This window comes from Mytilus galloprovincialis, chromosome 9 (genome assembly GCF_965363235.1).
Source record: "Mytilus galloprovincialis chromosome 9, xbMytGall1.hap1.1, whole genome shotgun sequence".
Taxonomy (NCBI): Eukaryota; Metazoa; Mollusca; class Bivalvia; order Mytilida; family Mytilidae; genus Mytilus; species Mytilus galloprovincialis.
Window position 1 is genome coordinate 88,488,545 of NC_134846.1, and position 25,390 is coordinate 88,513,934.

General features: G+C 32.9%; 1 protein-coding gene across 4 annotated transcripts in view; it reads left to right on the forward strand.

Moving 5' to 3' along the window:
• Positions 1-20,627, forward strand: part of LOC143046287 (regulatory-associated protein of mTOR-like) — a 62,237-nt gene extending 41,610 nt beyond the window's left edge. For all 4 annotated transcript variants that reach the window (XM_076219379.1, XM_076219381.1, XM_076219380.1 and 1 more), the window contains 9 exons: positions 242-356; positions 690-814; positions 3,044-3,151; positions 4,202-4,308; positions 5,484-5,614; positions 10,719-10,805; positions 15,224-15,340; positions 15,975-16,104; positions 17,775-20,627. In XM_076219379.1, coding sequence (XP_076075494.1) covers positions 242-356; positions 690-814; positions 3,044-3,151; positions 4,202-4,308; positions 5,484-5,614; positions 10,719-10,805; positions 15,224-15,340; positions 15,975-16,104; positions 17,775-17,843 — 989 coding nt within the window. In that variant the 3' untranslated portion in view covers positions 17,844-20,627. The remainder of the gene's footprint in view (positions 1-241; positions 357-689; positions 815-3,043; positions 3,152-4,201; positions 4,309-5,483; positions 5,615-10,718; positions 10,806-15,223; positions 15,341-15,974; positions 16,105-17,774) is intronic.
• Positions 20,628-25,390: the final 4,763 nt, after the last annotated feature.

Genomic DNA, 25,390 nt, shown 5'->3' on the forward strand with positions numbered 1-25,390 from the left:
TGAGGTTTATTGAACAAAATTATATGTCAATGTAAAAAGTAATCATGTAAGGTTTAAATTAGTTACAAATAAAGATGGTCATGTTTAGTGATTTCTTGTACCTAAAATGTAACTCATCTATCATTTACTTACAAACTAACCACTCGATAAAGATTGTATATACATATGGACATTATTTATAAGCCAACAGAATTTGAGCGAGAGTTGTTGGTAATGAGTTATCTCCCTTTATTATTTTTAGGTTTTAATAGACTTGATGATCAGGTGTTTGTAAATAAAAACCAAGGAATTCCAACTGTGATCAAGTTTCATCCTTATGAGTCCTACATAGCAGTAGCTGATAAAGAGAGTATCAGGTAAATGTATATATTGTAATTATTTATAGAAAGATTAATGGGTTAGCTCCCTTTGTTAGGACATCCCAGGTAAGTAGATATAAACCTAAGAGAAAGACTCATTCTATATTTCCTTTGTCCTAAAGGCAAGACATTCAGATGACACACCATATGCACATTATTTATAACATCTCCTTGGAACCCAGTGACAGTCAGAAATAAACTGGACTTCAAGGATCTTTAGGTCCCTCATGGTAAAAATGTGTACATGTAGATTGCCAGGAGATCCCCTATGGCTCATCTGTATCTGTAGTTTGTAAAAGTAAATTGTAACCAGTGCGATTGTTTTTTCAGCTTTTGGGATTGGGAACAAGGCACAAAGATGGGTAGTATACAGAACGAGAATATAAAATCCTCTAAGATATCCACAATGGAATTTGTTAATCCACATGACAATACACTCCTTCTATGTGGATCTGGTGAGTATAAGTACAGATACACTTATTTTATCGTAATAGGATAATTTATCGCAGCTGTAGATTTGTTTTCATTTAACCATGGGTAGGGCATTTATAATCGATTATTTTATCCTGAGTGTTATCAAATTTGGTAATTTTGCTAACTGTGAAAGCCCTATACATACGAAACTGTTTGGCTGTTCCATTTTACCCAATTATTAGGCTTAAAGTAAAATATTGTTTGTTTGCCCTTTTCCAACCCTATTTTTTGAAACAGGGTAGGTATGTAGGTAAAATATTTTATTTTTCTTTCCCAAAAAATAACTTGGCTCGGTACATTTTTTGTCATGGGTAGGCAGGCAGGTATAATATTTTGTTTTATAGATACAAAATTTGCATGATATCATTTTTGTTTGTATTGCTCTTGTTTAAGTATGATTTTACTGATCTTTACTATTATTAAAGTTTCTTGGACTATTTGTATAATAGTCCCAGGAAGTTATGAAAAAAAAATTCAAATATCAAAATATAGGGCTGTGTTGCATATTTTCAACGTTTATATGCCTGAAACTTTTAAGAGTTTTAACTTGCACTTATTATCTGTACCTTGTACGCTTAACTTGACCTAAAGGTTTATTCATATCTCCCTAGCATGGTTTGTGAAACAGCTGTACAATGTGCAATCTATAGCATGTTTTTTATTCCGACATTCTACCAATTTTATCAAAATTTGAACTTAAATTATAATATAATAGATGATATTTGTGAAATAAACAGGAAATTTGATTAGAACATAAAGCCACTGCCCGGCAGTGCATTTCCGACATCATCATCATGCAACTAGTTGGAAGAGTTAAAACTAGGCATTTTTCTTATTTTACTTACAAACCTAGAGACTTGAGTTTTTAAATTATGTGTGTCCCAGTGTTTCCACTAAAAATCTACAAGCCTTGAAACTTAATTGTCAAGTATTTTACATCGCATTTATAAATAGTCTGTAAGGAAAACTTGATGATTTTACTTCCAATTATTCTCCGATTTACAGGACTTTGGTTCATGTCAGATTTCAATCAAATGCTTTGAATCACTAAATGCAAGTTTTCATGCCAAACGCTCATGTGACATCGAACCGACTAAACCTTATACGTGGAAGATAAAACACGAGGATTCGGGAAAAAAAGTTTGAGCGGGAAATACAAATATAAGATTTTCGGTAGGAAGGAAAAAAAATTAAAAATAAAATATTGCTGGTAAATACAAATAAAAGAGTTTCAGTCGGAACGAATTAATAGGGTCGGTCGGTAAAGAGCAAACAAACAATATTTTAATTTAAGCCTTAAAATACTAGTAATATTATATAATTCAATGATTAATTTTTTTTAATCACATTTTTCACTTATATATTCTGGAGTTTAGTATGACGTCCATTATCACTGAATTAGTATATATATTTGTTTAGGGGCCACCTGAAGGACACTTCCGGTTGCGGGAATTTCTCACTGCATTGGCTGCATTGAAGACCTATTGATGGGGTTTGGCTGTTGTCTGTTCTGTGGTCGGGTTGTTGTCTCTTTGACACTTTCCCCATTTCCATTCTCAATTTTATTTCTTCCAATGTAATTTTATTCGTTCTGAGGTGTACAAGAAACTTTAAAACTCCTGGCATTTACATTTAATTTTTTGATTAGGGAAACAAATTTGTGAAGTCACCTTGTTTCGTTGCCATGCCATAACAATAATACCATTTCGCGGAATTATCATTTTATGACATTTAACCATGAAAAATAAATTGAATTATATGTACTAATTTGTTTATTTTGCTGAAGAATAGAGATAAATATATTGTATCTGAATCTTGGCCTTCGTAAAGTGGTGATTTTGATGTAAAAAATTAAGAATATCTGGCAGAACAAAAACGTTGGTTGTAACGCGGAACAGCCGTTTTTGTGTATTACTGTGTTTGCACTAAAGGGAGATATATTGTGATTATACTGGTTGACGATAATAGGTCGTCATATTAGAATTTAGGATAATTTTAGCCATAAAGGTATAATATGGTTTCATTTTACCGTATTATTTGAATTGGGATATATTAGATCATTGTGGATTTAAAATTTTAAGTCTTTAATGTAAGATATATAGACACAAGATCTGAGGTACTTTCTTTTTAAAGTGTATACATTGAGTATTTTTAAAAAACAAATCAAATATTGTACATGTTTAAGTCATGAATTATATTTTATATTAAAGATGATGGTGCAGTCAGGATTTGGAGAAATTGTCTTTCAGAAAACTCAGATAGCAAAGAATTAGTGACTGCCTTCCAAGCAATTACCGAACCTATTCCTTTAACTAAAGGTAGGTTTACAAACCATGACATGTCTTAACACTTCAACTTGAGGTATTAAAAGCTTACTAATTCTATATATATCTCTTCATAATAACTGTAGATTGGTCTATATATCATATGGTATATTAGTTACATAGCTATAGTGTGCTAGTGACCTAATATGGTATATATGGGGTCAGTAAATTCCATATGGGATGAGAGCGAAGCGCGAATCCCCATATGGAATTTACTGACCCCATATATACCGTATTACGTCACTAGCACACTATGTAACAAATTTATCTTACCGACTATCTTAACGTGTAAAATTTAGACTAGTGACCTATCAAAATGAGCAAGTCTTCAATACAGTTAGCATTAACATGATTTAGAAACTACTTGCTTTGATCCTACAAAAACAGATGCCAACAATGACAACTTGTTAGATTTAAATGTGTTTTATGAATTTATTTCACTTTATCATCACTTTCTTCTTCTGTCAAAACCTTAAAGATTTTTTCTCAGTACTGTTTTGTTTTTCTGAAGGGACGAAACACCACTACTAACCATGTATGAAATAAGCCCCTCCTCCTCATTACCTTATATGGAATATAAAGGGACGTAACTCCACTACTAACCGTGTATGAAATAAGCCCCGCCTCCCAACTAACCTAATATTAAATATACACAGTTTCCACGAGGACGCTTTTAACCAATCATATTCCTAGAAATGTATAGGAGGTAAGATAAATATATATATCTTATTCATAACAGTTGCAATAATATGTTTATTAAATGGGCCAAGAAGTTATTTTGTAGTGCTTTTCTTTAGAACAGTAAGTTCTCATCAGATTAGTATTAAGCACTTGTTCACTGTTTACTCTAATGAGGGGCGTAAAAGGGGGAGGGGTATTTGCACGGAAGAACACGAAATAAAATTGCCATTTCACGATGAACAACTAATTAAAATTTTCTTGCACATTGATCTTTTTACCGATTTCATGAAACACAAAGCGAAATAAAAATGGAAAAACATGTGGAACAAAAATAACCCTTTACCACCCTCTGTTATGTTATAGGATCTGGGTTAGTGATAGATTGGGAACAAGAATCAGGGAGATTATTAGCATCTGGTGATGTCCGTTATATAAGAGTATGGGATTCTGTTACAGAACTCAAATTACAGGTAAGACCACAAACAAATAATCTGATCTCATTCATTTAATCCAGAAATGAAATCAAGAAAACATAACATAGAATCACACATAGATATTTGTCATAACATAGAACCACACATAGATATTTTTCATAACATAGAACCACACATAGATATTTGTCATAACATAGAACCACACATAGATATTTGTCATAACATAGAACCACACATAGATATTTGTCATAACATAGAATTACACATAGATATTTGTCATAACATAGAACCACACATAGATATTTGTCATAACATAGAACCACACATAGATATTTGTCATAACATAGAACCACACATAGATATTTGTCATTACATAGAACCACACATAGATATTTGTCATAACATAGAACCACACATAGATATGTGTCATAACATAGAACCACACATAGATATTTGTCATAACATAGAACCACACATAGATATTTCTCATAACATAGAACCACACATAGATATTTGTCATAACATAGAACCACACATAGATATTTGTCATAACATAGAACCACACATAGATATTTGTCATAACATAGAACCACACATAGATATTTGTCAAATTCTTTAATTAAATAAACATAACATTTAAAATTTATGTGACCTAAGCAGAATGATGACAGTATTTTCAGAATAATATATTATTCATAGGTATAGGAAGATGTGGTATAAGTACTAATGTGACAACTCTCCATCCAAGTAACAATTTATAAAAGTAAACCATTCTAGGTCAAGGTAAGGCCTTCAAGCATTGGCTCACACTAAACAGCAAGCTATAAAGGGCCCCAAAAATTACTAGTGTAAAACCATTCAAACGGAAAAACCAACTGTCTAATCTATATGAAAATAGATTATAAAGCAATATTATATTCTGAAAAAACAATAGCTTTGTACATGGGACATACAAAGTAAACGTCTAGTTATACAAACATACTGAAGTAAATGTATTGATGATTAATCCCTAAAGCAAGTTCAATATATTTGACCTTATCTGTGTAGACTTCTGACTAATCTTAATTGACAGGAACTTGATAGACAATTAATTGTAAAACTATTCCATGATTAACTATAACATGAAGGTTTGAAAAAATACTGTGAAGGAATTGATAGAAAATTGTTTTTCAACAAACTTTATACATCCTAAAAAGTTACTTGTATTTCAGGATATTCCAACAGGAGCTGATAGTTGTGTGACAAGTTTAGCCTCAGACTCAGATGGGAGATCATTAGTGATAGCTGGTTGTGGGGACGGGACAGTCAGACTGTTTGACAGGAGGCTGGCCCCAACAGAATGGTAAGAAACAAATCTTAATGTTTCTGATTTCCCAATTACGCCTGCACATCGATATTAAGTAGTATGAAGTGAACTTTTTAAAGCAGTATGAAGTATGCTGTTCGGTGTGAGCCAAGGCTCTGTGTTGAAGGCCGTACATTGATCTATAATGGTTTACTTTTATAAATTGTGACTTGGATGGAGAGTTGTCTCATTGGCACTCATACCACATCTTCCTATATCTATTAATTATATCTACTTAGATATCATGGTTCATTGAATATATAAATAAGATCATGGTGTCCAATGTACACTTATTATTTGTTTTATTCATCATAAGATTTGATAACTCAACTTATAATGATGATGTATAGGAAACTAAAATATAAAAGTCTAAATAAAAGAGGGGAGATAATTCAACTTAGGTTTCATTTTATCCACTATAGGTTTCATTTATCCATCATCTAATACGTTTTTGGGATACGATTGCAATCTGTAGACTTATACCAGTGGCTCAGGGCAATGTCCTCACGTCAACTGTTTTATTCTAAACATTAAGGAACATCTCTGATTCTTATGATTGTCTTGCTTTAAAAGGTAAAAACAAACAAAGGGATTGAACTTAAACAACTTTCCTATAATGTTCTTTTCATAATCTTCATATTTGATATTACCTTTGACTTATATGCGTGTTTTTAACAATACGGAAAATCAGAATTAAGCAGTATTTATATTTAGTGTTTTTATAAATTTAGAAACACGTCAGAGGGAATTCCCCAGTTTTGATAAAAATGTGAGGGTTCTCTAAATTCTGATAAATCTATTCCTGTCATATAAGAACTGAAGTGGAGTTTTTCTTATATGTCACCTTTATAAAACTGATATTTGATATTGTACTTACATAAAGAAATAGAGAACCATCTAGGTCTATTAATGAAAATTTAATATATATATGCTCCAGGGTTTGTTTAGGTAATTATGCGAATGCGTATAGTTTTCTGGACTTCAAGGGGTATGATTGAATGGTTGCTCTGGATTCCCCTCTCAATTGAATAATTTAAAACTCATGGGATCCTTTCTGTGTATGTCTGCTATTGAGGGTTATTGTTGTTGCATAATTTTAAATCATATGCATCATTTAAATTAAAATAAATGTATTCCACATCTTTAAGGTATAATTACAACACCCCTTTAGGCGAAATGGAGTCTCCCTTCCGGAAGTAACTTCCGACAATTCTGAATCTAAATACACCTCGAGAAAAATTAACTCGTTCTGTTGATAAACATCGTATTATATTAAAAACGATCGCAATTTAAACAGAGGAATGTGTACGGAAAGGAGTCATGACAACTGACCCAAAGGAAATTAAACATTTATAGAGTTAGGAATGGGGTTCCTCCTACGTAGGAAAATAGGTGATAATTAAGATACGAAGTGAAATACCTTCTCTCACTCTGCTGCGGAAAGTAAACTCGGAATTTATAGTACAAAAATAAAACACAATAGGCCTAAGTACATTGTTTATACACTTTTATCCGGGATTAGCTATTTTGTAACTATTCATATTACGTAAATTACATGTTACATGTGTCAATAATAACAATGGCTATCGTATCCCTCAGAGCATTCTGCTCTTTGATTTCTCTTAATGAAGATGTACAGAAAGCAAGATAAATTTTTATAAGCCCGTTTACGGTACGTATGATAGTATACCGTTGACCGTCCATCGTCAACATGTCGGACATGAACTCAAAAACGCTTTAACCAATATGCATGAAACTTTGATGAATTGTTTAAATCTATTGACATGAGCTCTCTTTCCTTTTTTAAAAATTTCGAAATGACCAATTCCAAGTTTTGGGGTTTTTGTCGAGTCTTCGACTTTAGTCGAAAAAGCGAGACATAGCGATCCTACATTCCATCGGCGTTGGCGGCGTCCACAAATATTCACTCTGTAGTTAAAGTTTTAGAAATTTTAATAACCTTCTTTAACTTTCCTGGATTTATGCCAAACTTGGACAGAAGCTTGTTTATGATCATAAGATAGTATCCAGAAGTAAATTTTGTAAAAATAAAATTCCAATTTTTCTGTATTTTACTTATAAATGGACATAGTTCTGCCAGGAAACATTAAATTTCGGAGACACAATGTAAGGATTCTTATTGGTTGCAGTCGAAACTCGCTGCATCCAATCAAAAAGCGCCTATAACATGATCACATGTAAATGTAGAAAGAGTTTGTAAACAATTGCCACGTGTTTGTTGTGCAACAAGTCTTTACATCCCTAAACATACGACTATGTTAAGTGACAACTCAAATGTTTTTAATCAACTAATAGAAGTTTCTGTGTATGTTTCATGCACAAATGCATGAATGGTATATTTTCGTTTCCGGCTTTACCAAGTGTGTAGAATCTAGTACTGCCGTGTTTTTACCTCCAAATTGAAGAGTTCAAGTGCTACCATCGGTCAAGAATAATGTAATCGGAATGGGCGTGACTGTAATCTTTCAATAGATGGCACAACATTGTTTTCACAAATGTTGGCTCAATCGGCCAAGGGTGGAGAGAATGGGAGTGGATCATAACCCTTGGCAAGCGAAGATGAATGTACCAGGGTCAGACGGCAATTATAAAAAATCCCTTTGGTTGTTGATGTTGAAGTGTTTATGGCTGGTGGCCCTTGGTGTTTAGGGAAAATATGTATTGTTGGTTGTTGGTCTTCTTTTTTCTTGACTGTCTATTTCATTGTGTTATTTTTCGTTATTTATTATTATTTGTTTTAGCAAGGACTTATATAACCAATTGTTTTTGTCTCCTGTTTCTATCGTGATATTTTGGAAAACATAACTGTTCCCGCGACTTATGCAGCGGTAGGATTCTACCTATGGTACCAGTCCCGGAAGTGCAAGAGTTACTTCCCCTTAATGAAAAGCACATGGGAATGGCAGACGATGTCAAATTCTATTGAAAATAATAATAATATTCGGAGGTTCAAATTAGCGGTGTTCCGAGGTCTACAACCTTCCACTTTTGCAATCTGACTTTTGTTTTGGTTACTAGCTAGGCCTGACAGACATTCGATTTCAAAGAAAATAAAAATTAACTTTGCCGACCTTTTTAACCATCAGTATGGTCATTTTGAAACCATATTACTATTGAGGTCCCTGCAGGTTTTTTTCTAGCATTCCACAGGGTCCGGTATTTGGGCCCATTCCTATTGGCTATGGTAAATACCCTACATCTTTCACAATTTTCAATTTGGGACCAAAACTACCAAACAATCTCAAAATTTATTTAAATCTTTATTATTCATGACAGCGATGTTCATTTTGTTCAACCGCTAGCTTTATACTGAAAATCGCCAACAAGTAATGTGTAAATACGAGTAAAATCGTATCTGACTGACAAAAACAACATTGTAAAACAATGGATGCCATAAATTAAACTGGCCCCCTGCTGTTGTTTCGCTCTTATGGACTGTTATCTACACAAGAGAAGTATCAATCATCCGGGTGGCCAGTTTAGCCGTAAACCCGAAATGAAGACTATTACAATACCGGATCAAATTCCAGGTTCGGATAAGAGTAATTCCAGGTTTGCCGATCAATTACAATAAAAAAAACAAGTAATAGCTTTTAAAAAAAAGCTAGCCGTCTCTTAGCTGATGTAAAGGGAAAGTGTTCTCGCTTTGTAGATTAATTCATTTAGAATAACCTTGCATATCAATCAACAAATTTAACCACACACGTGAGGTCACACGTTATGAAGTAGTATATCGTTTAATGTTGTGTGTGTTTACAAAACTCCATGGGGATTCGGCTATTTATAGATAAAAGTTACCTGTGTACCAATATGCATGATTAATGACCAACCAATCAATGAACTTTAATTATTCACGTCTCAGTAATATCTTCAAATCAGGAAATATATATTCGAGGAGACGTTAATAATAATTACAGGCAGGTGACAAAATACGTCTATGATGATAAAGACCAAAAGATATATGGAAAAGAAAGAAAAAGCATGAAATATTTTATACAGAAACTCAAAATATTGTTGATATAACATGTAGATATTTTTATAGAATATGAATATTACTACAATTCCAAGAGCTGATTTCTTCTCAATTTTAAAGGGGCAGTAAAAATCTGGAAGTTTCTTACTTTTTTTCACAGAGGAACTGATATAATAGTGCAACTAGATATGCTACACTTAAACAGTTTTGAAATTGAACTGTTACATTAATTGTATACTAGGTTATGAATTCAACAGTATAAAAAAAGAGATACAAATAGCCCTTTATATCATAGTAAAAAACAAACATTGTAGCGCCTTCTCTTCCAAATCTCCCCACTTCTCCCCATCAGTTTCAAAAAGAGAAGTCACTTCTCCCTATGATTCTGAAGTAGTGTGAGCTGAACAACTTCCTGTTTACTGAACACTTACATCATTTTAAAATAATTATTTAAACATTCCAAATGCATATTTGGGTGGAGGTGTCATCAGTGAGCAGTAGCTCTCAGTTTCACTTGTTGATTTTTCCTATCCTTTGTCCGTCCGTCATCGTAAACTTTTTTCAAACATCTCTGAGCCAACAAAGCCAATTGGAAGCAAACATGGCCAACATATATTAAGTTAACAAAACAATCCATTTGCAGTTCTATAGACCACAGTTTTAATTTTCATCAGTGATTTTTATAAGACTTGAAATGTTTCAAACCCTAGTGACCAAATTATATTTTTCATATTTAAGATTTAAAACACAATGAAGTTTGATCTCATTTCTTCCCTCCCCTCATTCACAGGTTCCCTTAATCCTGTTCAACCCCTCTAAATTGTCCAGCAACTATAATGTTTAAATAACAATTCCTTTGGTTGCGGTAAATTAGAATAAAATAAGTTAGATATGTATTCCAGTTGGTTCTTGTATTATATGAAACTACTTCTTGTTGGTTGGTGTTAAGATACATGGTTCATTCCTCTTGGTCATGAGGGTACTTAAAATTGCCTTCCAACCCTAGTACCTCCTTTTTAATGGAATAGCTGTTACCACTAAAGATTAGCGATCACTAATATTGGAGATAACATAGAAGCTGACTAATGACTTTTTATTTCATTTTAGCCGAGTAATGACTTTGAGAGAACATCCACGATGGGTTGTAAAAGTGCATTTACAAAAAGGTGCAGAAGGAAAAATAGTTAGTGCCAGGTATGTTTAATGATCAATGAGTACATTAAGTTTTGAACTTCGGGAATTTTGATATACCGGTACTGTGGATTCATTATTATTCGTTGGATACCAATTTCCATGGATTTCATGATACAAGTTAACCACACTAAATTAAATGTTTAACGAATGACATATTTCATATAGGTTTGTACATAGAATTCAGTAAAAAAACAATCTGTCAATGTAATTAAAGAATTTATCCACAGCATCTGTCACTGTAATTAAAGTATCCACAGGATCTGTCAATGTAATTTATGCACAGCATCTGTCAATGTATTAAAGTATCCACAGCATCTGTCAATGTAATTAAAGTATCCACAGGATCTGTCAATGTAATTAAAGTATACACAGCATCTGTCAATGTAATTAGAGTATCCACAGGATCTGTCAATGTAATTAGATCCACAGCATCTGTCAATGTAATTAAAGTATCCACAGCATCTGTCAATGTAATTAAAGTATCCACAGTATCTGTCAATGTAATTAAAGTATCCACAGGATCTGTCAATGTAATTAAAGTATACACAGCATCTGTCAATGTAATTAGAGTATCCACAGGATCTGTCAATGTAATTAGATCCACAGCATCTGTCAATGTAATTAAAGTATCCACAGCATCTATCAATGTAATTAGAGTATCCACAGGATCTGTCAATGTAATTAGATCCACAGCATCTGTCAATGTAAATAAAGTATGCACAGCATCTGTCAATGTAATTAAAGTATCCACAGCATCTATCAATGTAATTAGAGTATCCACACGTACAGGATCTGTCAATGTAATTAGATCCACAGCATCTGTCAATGTAATTAAAGTATCCACAGCATCTGTCAATGTAATTAAAAAGTATACACAGCATCTGTCAATGTAATTAAAGTATCCACAGAATATGTCAATGTTATTAGATCCACAGCATCTGTCAATGTAATTAATAGTTATCAAAGGTACCAGGAATAATTAAAGTATGCACAGCATCTGTCAATGTAATTAAAGTATGCACAGCATCTGTCAATGTAATTAAAGTATGCACAGCATCTGTCAATGTAATTAAAGTATGCACAGCATCTGTCAATGTAATTAAAGTATCCACAGCATCTGTCAATGTGATTAAAGTATCCACAGCATCTGTCAATGTGATTAAAGTATGCACAGCATCTGTCAATGTAATTAGAGTATCCACAGGATCTGTCAATGTAATTAAAGTATCCACAGCATCTGTCAATGTAATTAGATCCACAGCATCTGTCAATGTAATTAAAGTATGCACAGCATCTGTCAATGTAATTAAAGTATGCACAGCATCTGTCAATGTAATTAAAGTATGCACAGCATCTGTCAATGTAATTAAAGTATCCACAGCATCTGTCAATGTGATTAAAGTATCCACAGCATCTGTCAATGTAATTAGATCCACAGCATCTGTCAATGTAAATAAAGTATCCACAGCATCTGTCAATGTAATTAAAGTATGCACAGCATCTGTCAATGTAATTAAAGTATCCACAGCATCTGTCAATGTAATTAGATCCACAGCATCTGTCAATGTAATTAAAGTATGCACAGCATCTGTCAATGTAATTAAAGTATGCACAGCATCTGTCAATGTAATTAAAGTATGCACAGCATCTGTCAATGTAATTAAAGTATCCACAGCATCTGTCAATGTGATTAAAGTATGCACAGCATCTGTCAATGTAATTAAAGTATGCACAGCATCTGTCAATGTAATTAGATCCACAGCATCTGTCAATGTAATTAAAGTATCCACAGCATCTGTCAATGTGATTAAAGTATGCACAGCATCTGTCAATGTAATTAAAGTATGCACAGCATCTGTCAATGTAATTAAAGTATCCACAGCATCTGTCAATGTAATTAAAGTATGCACAGCATCTATCAATGTAATTAAAGTATCCACAGCATCTGTCAATGTAATTAGATCCACAGCATCTGTCAATGTAATTAAAGTATCCACAGCATCTGTCAATGTGATTAAAGTATCCACAGCATCTGTCAATGTAATTAAAGTATGCACAGCATCTATCAATGTAATTAAAGTATCCACAGCATCTGTCAATGTAAATAAAGTATGCACAGCATCTGTCAATGTAATTAAAGTATCCACAGCATCTATCAATGTAATTAGAGTATCCACACGTACAGGATCTGTCAATGTAATTAGATCCACAGCATCTGTCAATGTAATTAAAGTATCCACAGCATCTGTCAATGTAATTAAAAAGTATACACAGCATCTGTCAATGTAATTAAAGTATCCACAGAATATGTCAATGTTATTAGATCCACAGCATCTGTCAATGTAATTAATAGTTATCAAAGGTACCAGGAATAATTAAAGTATGCACAGCATCTGTCAATGTAATTAAAGTATGCACAGCATCTGTCAATGTAATTAAAGTATGCACAGCATCTGTCAATGTAATTAAAGTATGCACAGCATCTGTCAATGTAATTAAAGTATCCACAGCATCTGTCAATGTGATTAAAGTATCCACAGCATCTGTCAATGTGATTAAAGTATGCACAGCATCTGTCAATGTAATTAGAGTATCCACAGGATCTGTCAATGTAATTAAAGTATCCACAGCATCTGTCAATGTAATTAGATCCACAGCATCTGTCAATGTAATTAAAGTATGCACAGCATCTGTCAATGTAATTAAAGTATGCACAGCATCTGTCAATGTAATTAAAGTATGCACAGCATCTGTCAATGTAATTAAAGTATCCACAGCATCTGTCAATGTGATTAAAGTATCCACAGCATCTGTCAATGTAATTAGATCCACAGCATCTGTCAATGTAAATAAAGTATCCACAGCATCTGTCAATGTAATTAAAGTATGCACAGCATCTGTCAATGTAATTAAAGTATCCACAGCATCTGTCAATGTAATTAGATCCACAGCATCTGTCAATGTAATTAAAGTATGCACAGCATCTGTCAATGTAATTAAAGTATGCACAGCATCTGTCAATGTAATTAAAGTATGCACAGCATCTGTCAATGTAATTAAAGTATCCACAGCATCTGTCAATGTGATTAAAGTATGCACAGCATCTGTCAATGTAATTAAAGTATGCACAGCATCTGTCAATGTAATTAGATCCACAGCATCTGTCAATGTAATTAAAGTATCCACAGCATCTGTCAATGTGATTAAAGTATGCACAGCATCTGTCAATGTAATTAAAGTATGCACAGCATCTGTCAATGTAATTAAAGTATCCACAGCATCTGTCAATGTAATTAAAGTATGCACAGCATCTATCAATGTAATTAAAGTATCCACAGCATCTGTCAATGTAATTAGATCCACAGCATCTGTCAATGTAATTAAAGTATCCACAGCATCTGTCAATGTGATTAAAGTATCCACAGCATCTGTCAATGTAATTAAAGTATGCACAGCATCTATCAATGTAATTAAAGTATCCACAGCATCTGTCAATGTAATTAGATCCACAGCATCTGTCAATGTAATTAAAGTATGCACAGCATCTGTCAATGTAATTAAAGTATCCACAGCATCTGTCAATGTGATTAAAGTATCCACAGCATCTGTCAATGTAATTAAAGTATCCACAGCATCTGTCAATGTAATTAAAGTATCCACAGCATCTGTCAATGTAATTAAAGTATCCACAGCATCTGTCAATGTAATTAAAGTATCCACAGGATCTGTCAATGTAATTAAAGTATCCACAGCATCTGTCAATGTGATTAAAGTATCCACAGCATCTGTCAATGTAATTAAAGTATGCACAGCATCTGTCAATGTAATTAGAGTATCCACAGGATCTGTCAATGTAATTAAAGTATACACAGCATCTGTCAATGTGATTAAAGTATCCACAGCATCTGTCAATGTAATTAAAGTATCCACAGCATCTGTCAATGTAATTAAAGTATGCACAGCATCTGTCAATGTAATTAATTCCACAGCATCTGTCAATGTAATTAAAGTATTTAGATATCAGCCAGAAAACATTTAAGTTTACAAGTAAAATCAGTTTAAAAGCACAATACTTTAAATCAAGAGTACGTTTTGGATAATAAATGCAAAAGGCAATTTTAATGTGTATACTTTCTTAATCTTATGATATATGTTAATGTTAATTTCGACATTCAATATATTGGTTTTAGGCCGGAGTAAGATTATGCTTAAAAAAATATGTGTGTTTAGTTTTTGTAGCTTAAGAAAAATAGAGACAGAACTGTTTATGCATTTATAAGAGAGGTATTTTAAGGCATAAAAACAGATTTGTTAGAGCATCTAACCTCATTAAGATTTTCATTTTTTATATGCATCGTAAATTTAAAGCTTTTGTTTTGTCTGTGTTCAAAACAGATACAATATGAGTTTTTTTTCAGTAATGCTGGCGATGTTCGATTCTGGGATCCAAGATTTACAGAATCTGTTCGAACACTTAATCTACAACAAGGACTTACTGCTGTTGATATCCACAAACATGCAGATGTTTTAGCTTGGTATGTTATACTACACAGAAGTCAAGTAGTAAACTGGTTTGAACAAACAATCAAAACATTTTTTTTCATAAATTTAATTTTTATAGAAATACGTTAAACAGATATGTAAAGCCACATACTTTTGTATACATGTAAAAAAGACTTTGTAGGGTTTAATTCAGACATCTATAAGTCAGTACATGCTCTTCCAAAATATAAAGGGTCCTCAGGTGAATAAAACTAACATTGACAATCAAAGACTTGTAATCAACACCATATGTATGAATGATATTTTTTTTTAAAGATGTTACATAGAACAATTGCTGATGAGATAACCGACTTTACACAATTGTCTTCACTACAAAAAAAAACCTTGCCTGTCTCTCATTATTTTAAGAAGAAAAAGAAAATTATAAAAAATACATTTGAGAGTATGAGTGATTGATTGTTGGTTGCTAAATGTCCAGTGGCAAATGTTTCATGCATGTTTGACAAGGATGATGTGAAAATATTTCTCTTCCCTGTATTTACATTGTTTTATTGTTGTTTGTTTAATGTCAAGTGGCAACTATGTCTTTCATAGTCTTGAATGAGACATACATTAATAAATTATACAGAAATAAGCTTATACAGATACATTGTACATATTTTTCAGTGGTTCTTTCAATCAAATGATTGGAGTTTATAACCAGTCTGGTGATTCTCTTAGTACCATTAAATATCATGAAGGATTTCTAGGACAGAGAATAGGATCAATCAATTGTCTAGCCTTCCATCCTTATAAGGTGAGTAGACTTATATAATTAGTACCATTAAATATCATGAAGGATTTCTAGGACAGAGAATAGGATCAATCAAATGTCTAGCCTTTCATCCCTATAAGGTGAGTAGACTTAGTACCATATAATATTATGAAGGATTTCTAGGACAGAGAATAGGATCAATCAATTGTCTAGCCTTCCATCCTTATAAGGTGAGTAGACTTAATTACTTTATGTACCATGATCATGTCACCATTGAGCACTCTTACCTTACATCAAAATTCAGGAATGAGACTCAATCAATCACCTAGCCTTGCATCGATATCCCTATATGGTGAGTAGACTTATTTTCTTTAGAATCAAGCACATCACCATTGGGCTGTCTTGGCTGTCTCCATAATTCAAGAATGTTATAAAATGACTTATTAATGCTAATGCATAACCAGTGAACTTAATTTGAGACCATCAAATCACCAATTGATGTCATCAGAGCTGAATACAATAGCGTTAACTCCTAAATGTGCATTTAACCCTTTCAACGCTATACACGGCATATGCCGCGATGACATACGCCGTCCGCCACTGCTATTCGCGGCATATGCCGTGATGACAACGGATTTTTCATAAGGACTCTTAAAGCATTCGGTTTTCATTCCGGTCCTCTCTAATTTTTCCTTGTATGAATCGAGGATATGCAAGGTCTCATTTGCGCTTGAAATCCCGGCAATTTTTATTGTAAAATCATGCAGTAGAAGGAAAATTGAAGGAAAATAAAAACAAATATTTTGACAAATGCAAATGGCGGAAATCGGAAACGAAGCTGTAAATATGGAAATATTTCAGCATTTCTATGGCGAAACTGATGACGAGGATTAGTTAAAAGGTTTCTTGTTATCTCAATGTGTTTATTACATTCAATTCGTGTGGGAAATATGATTTGATCGATCATTACGAGATGTAGAAAAAGGGGGGAAAACGGAGGTTGACTGAAAATTTTGAGGACGGAGCCACTGATTTGTGCCATGATTACATAATACGTTGTGTATGGTGCAATACGCTACGGAATCGAGCAATTGGTGTCTTCTTTATTATATGGCAGATAAAAAAAACAAAATAGATGAAGACGAAAAGTAGTTTTTATTCAAAATTCAACACAAATGTAACAAATTACACCTTTTACCTGTTAATTACCTGAAAATGCAGGTAACCTGATACAAATTTTACTGAAATAACTGCCTAACATTACAGTTCATACTCTCCTGAGCATTTTTCATGCAATAACTTTTTCTGTATCTCTTACAATAAAAAAGATACAGCAGTCTGAAAAGAAATATACTGTTCTAATGAATGAACACAAAAAAAATGCAGTAGCAGCAGCCATTTTTCTATTTTTTTGTGTAGCGTTGAAAGGGTTAAAGAAGGAATTCTATTTATAGTTATGAAATGAACACATTGAAAAGATATTGAATAAGTCTGCTTTATATTGCCTTTTGTCAACGACATGTCCTAAGAAATATTTAATTGTTAGGTTAGTCCAATTATTTTAGCTGTACCAAATATTTAAAAAAATGTTTGTCATATTGAAAACAATTAAGAATATTGTACAACCCAAACAACACATTGATTATAAAAAAGTCATCTAACTGTTCCGGGAAAGATCCACTAAGAATAAATGACAACATTTTATTTTACAGGTCAAACTAGCAGCTGGAGGAAATGATTCATTTATCTCAGTATATTCTACTGCAGTCAGACGCAGCTGATGGGCAGTTTTTGTTAGAGATTAATATAAATGTTTTGTTAGAGATTAATATATATGTGATAGACACAACAGGGCACTGAGGTCACTGCATCACATCCTTGGACTTAAGCATGTGACAGACATGTGACAGACAGCTTCAGGAGAGAAAGTTCATTGTATCAGATTCACTACATGTGTGTGTTTGGATCAGATACATGAATACTGGACACAAATTCAGTTCATTGATAACAACAGTGATTTAATGAGGTTGTCAGCTCTGCTTTAAGATTGTGTTACATACATTGATTAACATGTTAGGAATGTTATAACAAAACAATAGCTTGCGCTACTTAATATCAAATAACATATAAATGATACGAGTATATGATGCATAGCAAATAGATCAGAATTTTTTAATTTAAAATTTGCAAACGGGTTTAAAATCTTGTGAACACCTATAAAAGCTTAACTTGATGATTTAGGAGAACTGCCTGTGATCTCTTGAAGGATGATGAATCTACAATACTTATATACCTCTGATTTAAATACCAATCAACATCATGTCATACCACACCAATCAAAATTGTCCCATAATAACAGCCAATCATCATGTAGCTAAATTAAATATAATTCTAACACAATTAAATCTCAATCTACCTGTGTGTATCTGATTACCATTCTTTATTCTCAATCTACCTGTGTGTATCTGATTACCATTCTGTATTCTCAATCTACCTGTGTATATCTGATTACCATTCTTAATTCTCAATCTACCTGTGTGTATCTGCGGACAGAAGAGTTAGACAATTTGGATTCAGGAATTCATTGACATGTGAGTTCTTCAATGAGTTTTTTACTCACTTTCATCTAGACAAGCATTCTGACCGAACCTCATCTTCCCATCAATAAAGCCAGGTGGTATAAATTATTTCGACCACTTTTCATTGCTGAACAGGACTGAATTACCTTCCATGAGAATGTCATTAAAAGATTGCATATATTCATTGAATTGTAAATTAACTGTTTACTTACAATTTAGAACATTAAGGTTTGAATAATGATTGCTATATTTTTATTGAAAGTTGCATTTTGTATTAATTTTGAAATGTTTTTCAACTAATTCATGATTATATAAATATATCTCATCATGTGTTTTAGAAGAATTGATGCTATTCAGAAATGCTTCATTTTAACATCAGATGAACGATTACACACGGTTGTATTTTCTGGCCCTTTCTGTCAATGTTATTTATGACCTAAAGTCATCTTTTGTCAACGCTAATTACTATCTGAAGCGTATGAGAAGCAACCATTAACAGTTGACTCTTTTGGCGGTTGACACCTAAGCGTACTTTTAACATTTCTTGGTTCAGTTTTATGAACATCTTCAACCAAATAATGACTGAAATGAACTGATTTGTTTATTGTAAATTATAGTAGAGGTGTCTTTATGGTGTTTAAATTTTGACCTATGTATAACATGGTTTTACTGTTGCAAATACCTGATGACCTAGCTCCATGAGGCATCATTTGGGAAACTTAATTTTAGACAGTTTACTCATGTTTTAGGTATATCAAGTGAAATATACAATAGCGTTATAGGTTAAAATTATGTTTGAAAGAAGGCATAAAACACATACTTGCTGTTATGATATTTTTTGTCATGCACTTTCCTAATGTAAAACAGTTCATTTGATGTCTGATTTGTTTTTGATATGATGAGTGCCATATGTATTAGTATGAAAATTAAAAATCAATTGATCTGGAAGAAACATAGCATGAGTATGGAATATTGGGAACTTTTGTTATGTAAAAAGGATTGGTACAGTGATTTATAAGACTATCTACTGGATTTCAATTTGATCAGAATGATATTTTTTGTTTTATCTGTTTCAATGTAAAATGACTGATACAAGTATGACTACATGCTTGGTAGTTTTCTTTCCAATGGCATTGTCAGTTTAGTTTCAACCTGAGAGTTTTAATGTTCCTTCGGTATCTTTAGCCTCTCTTCCAATACTTTTTAAACCAGAAAGATAGGAGAAACAAAGATTTTTTAAAAGTAACTTGCATATGGAACATATAATTTTAATCTAGTATCAAGGGGATTTGATAATTTTTCATAATCTGCTTAATCTGCAAAAATTATACCATTAACAAGCAAATTAGAAATAAACCAACTAGGAAGAATTTGAATTAAATACACTTTTATTTGTTTTTCTGATGAAGTTACATTTTACTTGTTAAGTTTATTGCATGTAGTGACATCTGATGTAAACAATGAATTAACCATAAGCCTGTACATCTTTACGACATTAGAATCTTTACTTTTGTAAACAGAAAAACTTATATGGTTTCACTGTAATGAAAATGTCAATATATCATTCATACATGGTTTCACTGTAATGCAAATGTCAATATATCATAGCAGCAATTGTCAGAGAAATTTAAGTTTGACTACTCTACAGCATGTTATTTTAATATTGTGTTATATATGTGAGTGCTGTATCATTAAAGTGATGTTTTATGATGAATTATATGCATACACTAAATTAATTCAATGTTTTAACCAAATGATTGTATTTGTATGATGAAAATATTAAGTTTGACATAAAAATGATCATGATACATAATTGCAAAGAAAGTTTGTTGATTTTTGTGCCAATCTTAAATATAATTTGGGTGTACAGTATTGTTTTATGTGTAAGCTATGTGTCAGTTTTTAATTAAGCTTTACGACAGATTACCATTAAGTTATGGTCACATCAACTTGAAAGTATACATATTATTAATGATGTGAATACTGCTTTGTTCTTATTCTTCATTTTAGATTTACAGGTCCCTCCAAAGATTTGGTTTTGTTTTGAAATTTACAGGTCCCTTTAAACATGTTGTGCTCTCAATCTCCGTATGTATTTATATATATCCCTTTTGGAGTACAAATGTATTTAAGGTAGTTCAGGGGTATACCACCATCTTGAATTGTACAATCACAGTAAAAAATCGGTCTAGTTCTTTGCTGAAATCTGCAAATTTGGAGACCGATTTGCAATTTATTGGTTACACTTAAGAAAACTTAGTTATTCATTGCATTATCGAAAAATGGTTTAACAAATACCAAATATTTGTGCTTATAGAATTAATTTTTCAAATAAGCCTTTTAAGGGGAGATAACTCTTTTAGTACAAAATTTATACTGGACATATAAGGAAATTTTCATTTTTAGGCAGTTAAGCTGCCTTATGCGAGCACCCTAGATTTGTGTTCTACCCAATAAATGCTGAAATATGTGCCATTGTAATCTTAGCTGGATGTTATGTTATTTATAACTAATTGGACATTTTTTTCATACTTTTAATTCTTGATTACAAAAAATATGACCAGAAAACCTTGAATGATTGTCGATTTATCCAAAAGTTTTGAAGTTGCACATAGGAAGTAGGGCACATTAGGAATCTTTATGTAGTTGATTATCACCTGAGATTTTGGCTAAGCTGTCAAAGAACAAATGTATGAAATGTTTAATCGCCGAAAATCTCTAAAGACTAATAGTTTAGATTTCCCAAATGGCAAAAGTCGTAGGAATATTGTTTGTCGTCAATACGTAGTCAACTACATCAGTAGTCTTAAAATAAGTTCCACTGAACATTCATGCTGTTGGCGGCAATTTTAAATTATAAGACGAAATTTTTGTATCTTTTCAATTTGGGGGCAGGGGTTCAAATTAGCGGTTGTCCGAGGTCTGCGACCTTCCACTTTTGCAGTCGGACTTTTGACTTGGTTACTAGCTACGCTCGACATGCCCGACTTGAAAGACCTGAAATAAAAAAATAACTCTGCAAACCTTTTTACCAAGGATTTGTATAGTAAAGTCTCCTAATAAACGATGTCAAAACTTGTTTTTAGCATTATTATTCACGACAGCGGTGTTTATTTTGTTCAACCACTAGCTTTATACAGAAAATCGCCGACAAATAATGTGTAAATTCGAGTAAAATCGTAACTGACAAAAACAACATTGAAAACAAAATGGCTGACATGAGAAAAAAATTACAATATCGGATCCGATTCCGGTAGTGGATATGGGTAACTCCGGGTTTTGACGATCAACTTTTAAAAAGATCAGACAGATGACAAAATACATCTTTGCATGGTAAATAAATATAAACAATAGAATTGAAAACCAAAAGATATATGTAAAAGTATGGAAAACAGAAAATATTTTGTACTTTTTGACAAATTTTAATGTCAAAATCCAATACATGGTGAGTCTTTGTGACAGCTGGGAACAGTATATCTAACAATATATATATGGTCCTGGTGACAGTATAAATTTTCTTAATCAGTAATAAATATTGGTTAAGCAAGTTAGAAGCTTTTAAAGTGTAAACATTTTACTGCAATTTCAATGGGTATTTATTTTCTCAATTTTGATGGGTTAGTTGAAATAGCTGGAAGTTTCTTATTTTACACATATAGTGCAACTAGATTATATGATACCTGAATGTAAGCAAATCATATGATATGTATGTGGAGTCCTTTTGGGCACTCTACCCCTCTTGTTTGATAACTTTGAAACGGATCATGAGATCCCCACTTCTCAACTAATACATTCATGTATGGGACTATATAACTAATCAAATGAAATATAGGTGAAGTCCCTAGGGTCACCCACCACCTCCTGCTTTAGAACTTGGAAACAGTCAAGATCCCCACCCCTCAACCATATTTATTCATGTATGGGACAATATAACCAATCAAATGAAATACAGGGGTAGTCTCTGGGGTCACCCCTCCTGTTTGGGAACTTTGAAACAGTCGAGATCCCCACACCTAAACCATATATATTCATGTATGGGACAATATAATAAATCAAATGAAATATAGGGGGAGTCCCTGTGGGTCATCCCACCCCTCCTGTTTGAGAACTTATAAATGGTCGAGATCCCCACCCCTAAACCATATATATTCATGTATTGGACAATATAAAAAATCAAATGAATTATAGAGGAAGCCCCTAGGGTCACTGCACCCTCCTGTTTGAGAACTTGGAAACAGTCGAGATCCTCACCCCTAAACTATATATACTCATGTATGGGACTAAATAACAAATCAAATAAATTATAGGGGGAGTCCCTGCGGTCACCCCACCCCTCCTGTTGTTTGAGAACTTGGAAACAGTCGAGATCCCCACCTTTAAATTAAACCATATATTTTCATGTATGGGACAAAAGAACTAATCAAATGAAATATAGGGAGAGTCCTAAGGGTCACCCTACCCAATCCTGTTTGATAACTTGGAAACAGATGAGATCCCCACCCCTCAACCATATATATCCATGTATTGGACAATATAACACATAATGAAGTATAGGGGAAGTCACTGGGGTCCCCCCCCTATTTGAAAACTTGATAATGGTCGAGATCCCCACCCCTAAACCATATATATTCATGTATGGGACAAATATAAACAAATCAAATGAAAAATAGGGGTAGTCCCTAGGGTCACCCCACACCCTCTTGTGTGTGTTTTGAGAACTTGTAAAAGATTGCGATACCAACTCCTAAACCATATTCATTCCTGTTTGTCATTTCAAAAAGATTGAATGACATACAAGGTCAATCTCATCAGGCGTCACATATGCATATCACTTTGCTAGACCTAACACCTGTCATTTTATTCCAAACATCATGGACTTGGGGTGAAGGTGGGAGTCATTTACATTTACTATGGACAGATCAGTCAGACCTCACCATTGATCCATGTAGTAGTAAACATTTGTCTGATTTGTGTCTCATAACTTTTGTACTGTAGAACACAAACTCAGTTTTCTTTCCAGGGAAGCAAGTCCATTCATACTTTTACAAGCTCGTACTAAAGTCAACTTGAACTACTAACAGTCAACTAATACGAACAATTACGATCAACTAGAAGAACTGCAATCATTGCGAATTTGTACCACTGCTGACTCAAGACTCATGACCACGAAAAAAAATATACTTGATATATACCTTAGCTATTGAAGACCTTGATAAATTATGAATTATTTGCCTTAATGATTAATTCATTAAATAAACATCAATGTACAATTATATATGAATGTTTAATGTTTGTTCTTTTAAATCTTTAAACAAAAATTGAAGCAACTTTGCCACAGATTTTATAATTATGTTTGCCTTGATCATTGGTTAACTGCCTACAGTGCTTACAGCGCTTTGATTTACTTGTAGCAAGAAAACAAGTTCGGTGACACCATTTTTTCTTTTTATTTTCTTAAAATATATTATAAAACCTATCTTCTCATATTTTATTTCAAAATTCTGTCTCATAGATTTCTTTTATGCACAAACATGTGTTTTTTCATGAACAATCTAAGCAAATTTTGGCAATTTTGATAGACTCGTACCTTGAAAAATAGCGCGGTGACTCATACTTTTTATCATTTTTTTTTTAAAAAGCATAGTGAAATCTTGATTTTGGAAAAGTATAAGAAAATTCTGTCATTTTTTGGAAAGTTTGCTATAGCTTGCTATTGCTACTTTCCATAGCCATCGGCCTCAAACTTATGGTGACAGATTATCGCCATTTATTCTGATCCGAGATAATTTAGTACTAGTACTAGTGTTTGAATTCTGATTCTTGGAAGGTTCTTTTTGAGTAACTTCTCATTCGTGACAGCTTTAATAAAAAAGAATCGAATGTTCACCGACGATTCAGATGAATTTAACTTCATTTTGAAAATGAGTATCTCAAACACTACATCGCGGATCTGCCTCCAGGTCCCTCCAAAGATTTGGTTTTGTTTTGAAATTTACAGGTCCCTTTAAACATGTTGTGCTCTCAATCTCCGTATGTATTTATATATATCCCTTTTGGAGTACAAATGTATTTAAGGTAGTTCAGGGGTATACCACCATCTTGAATTGTACAATCACAGTAAAAAATCGGTCTAGTTCTTTGCTGAAATCTGCAAATTTGGAGACCGATTTGCAATTTATTGGTTACACTTAAGAAAACTTAGTTATTCATTGCATTATCGAAAAATGGTTTAACAAATACCAAATATTTGTGCTTATAGAATTAATTTTTCAAATAAGCCTTTTAAGGGGAGATAACTCTTTTAGTACAAAATTTATACTGGACATATAAGGAAATTTTCATTTTTAGGCAGTTAAGCTGCCTTATGCGAGCACCCTAGATTTGTGTTCTACCCAATAAATGCTGAAATATGTGCCATTGTAATCTTAGCTGGATGTTATGTTATTTATAACTAATTGGACATTTTTTTCATACTTTTAATTCTTGATTACAAAAAATATGACCAGAAAACCTTGAATGATTGTCGATTTATCCAAAAGTTTTGAAGTTGCACATAGGAAGTAGGGCACATTAGGAATCTTTATGTAGTTGATTATCACCTGAGATTTTGGCTAAGCTGTCAAAGAACAAATGTATGAAATGTTTAATCGCCGAAAATCTCTAAAGACTAATAGTTTAGATTTCCCAAATGGCAAAAGTCGTAGGAATATTGTTTGTCGTCAATACGTAGTCAACTACATCAGTAGTCT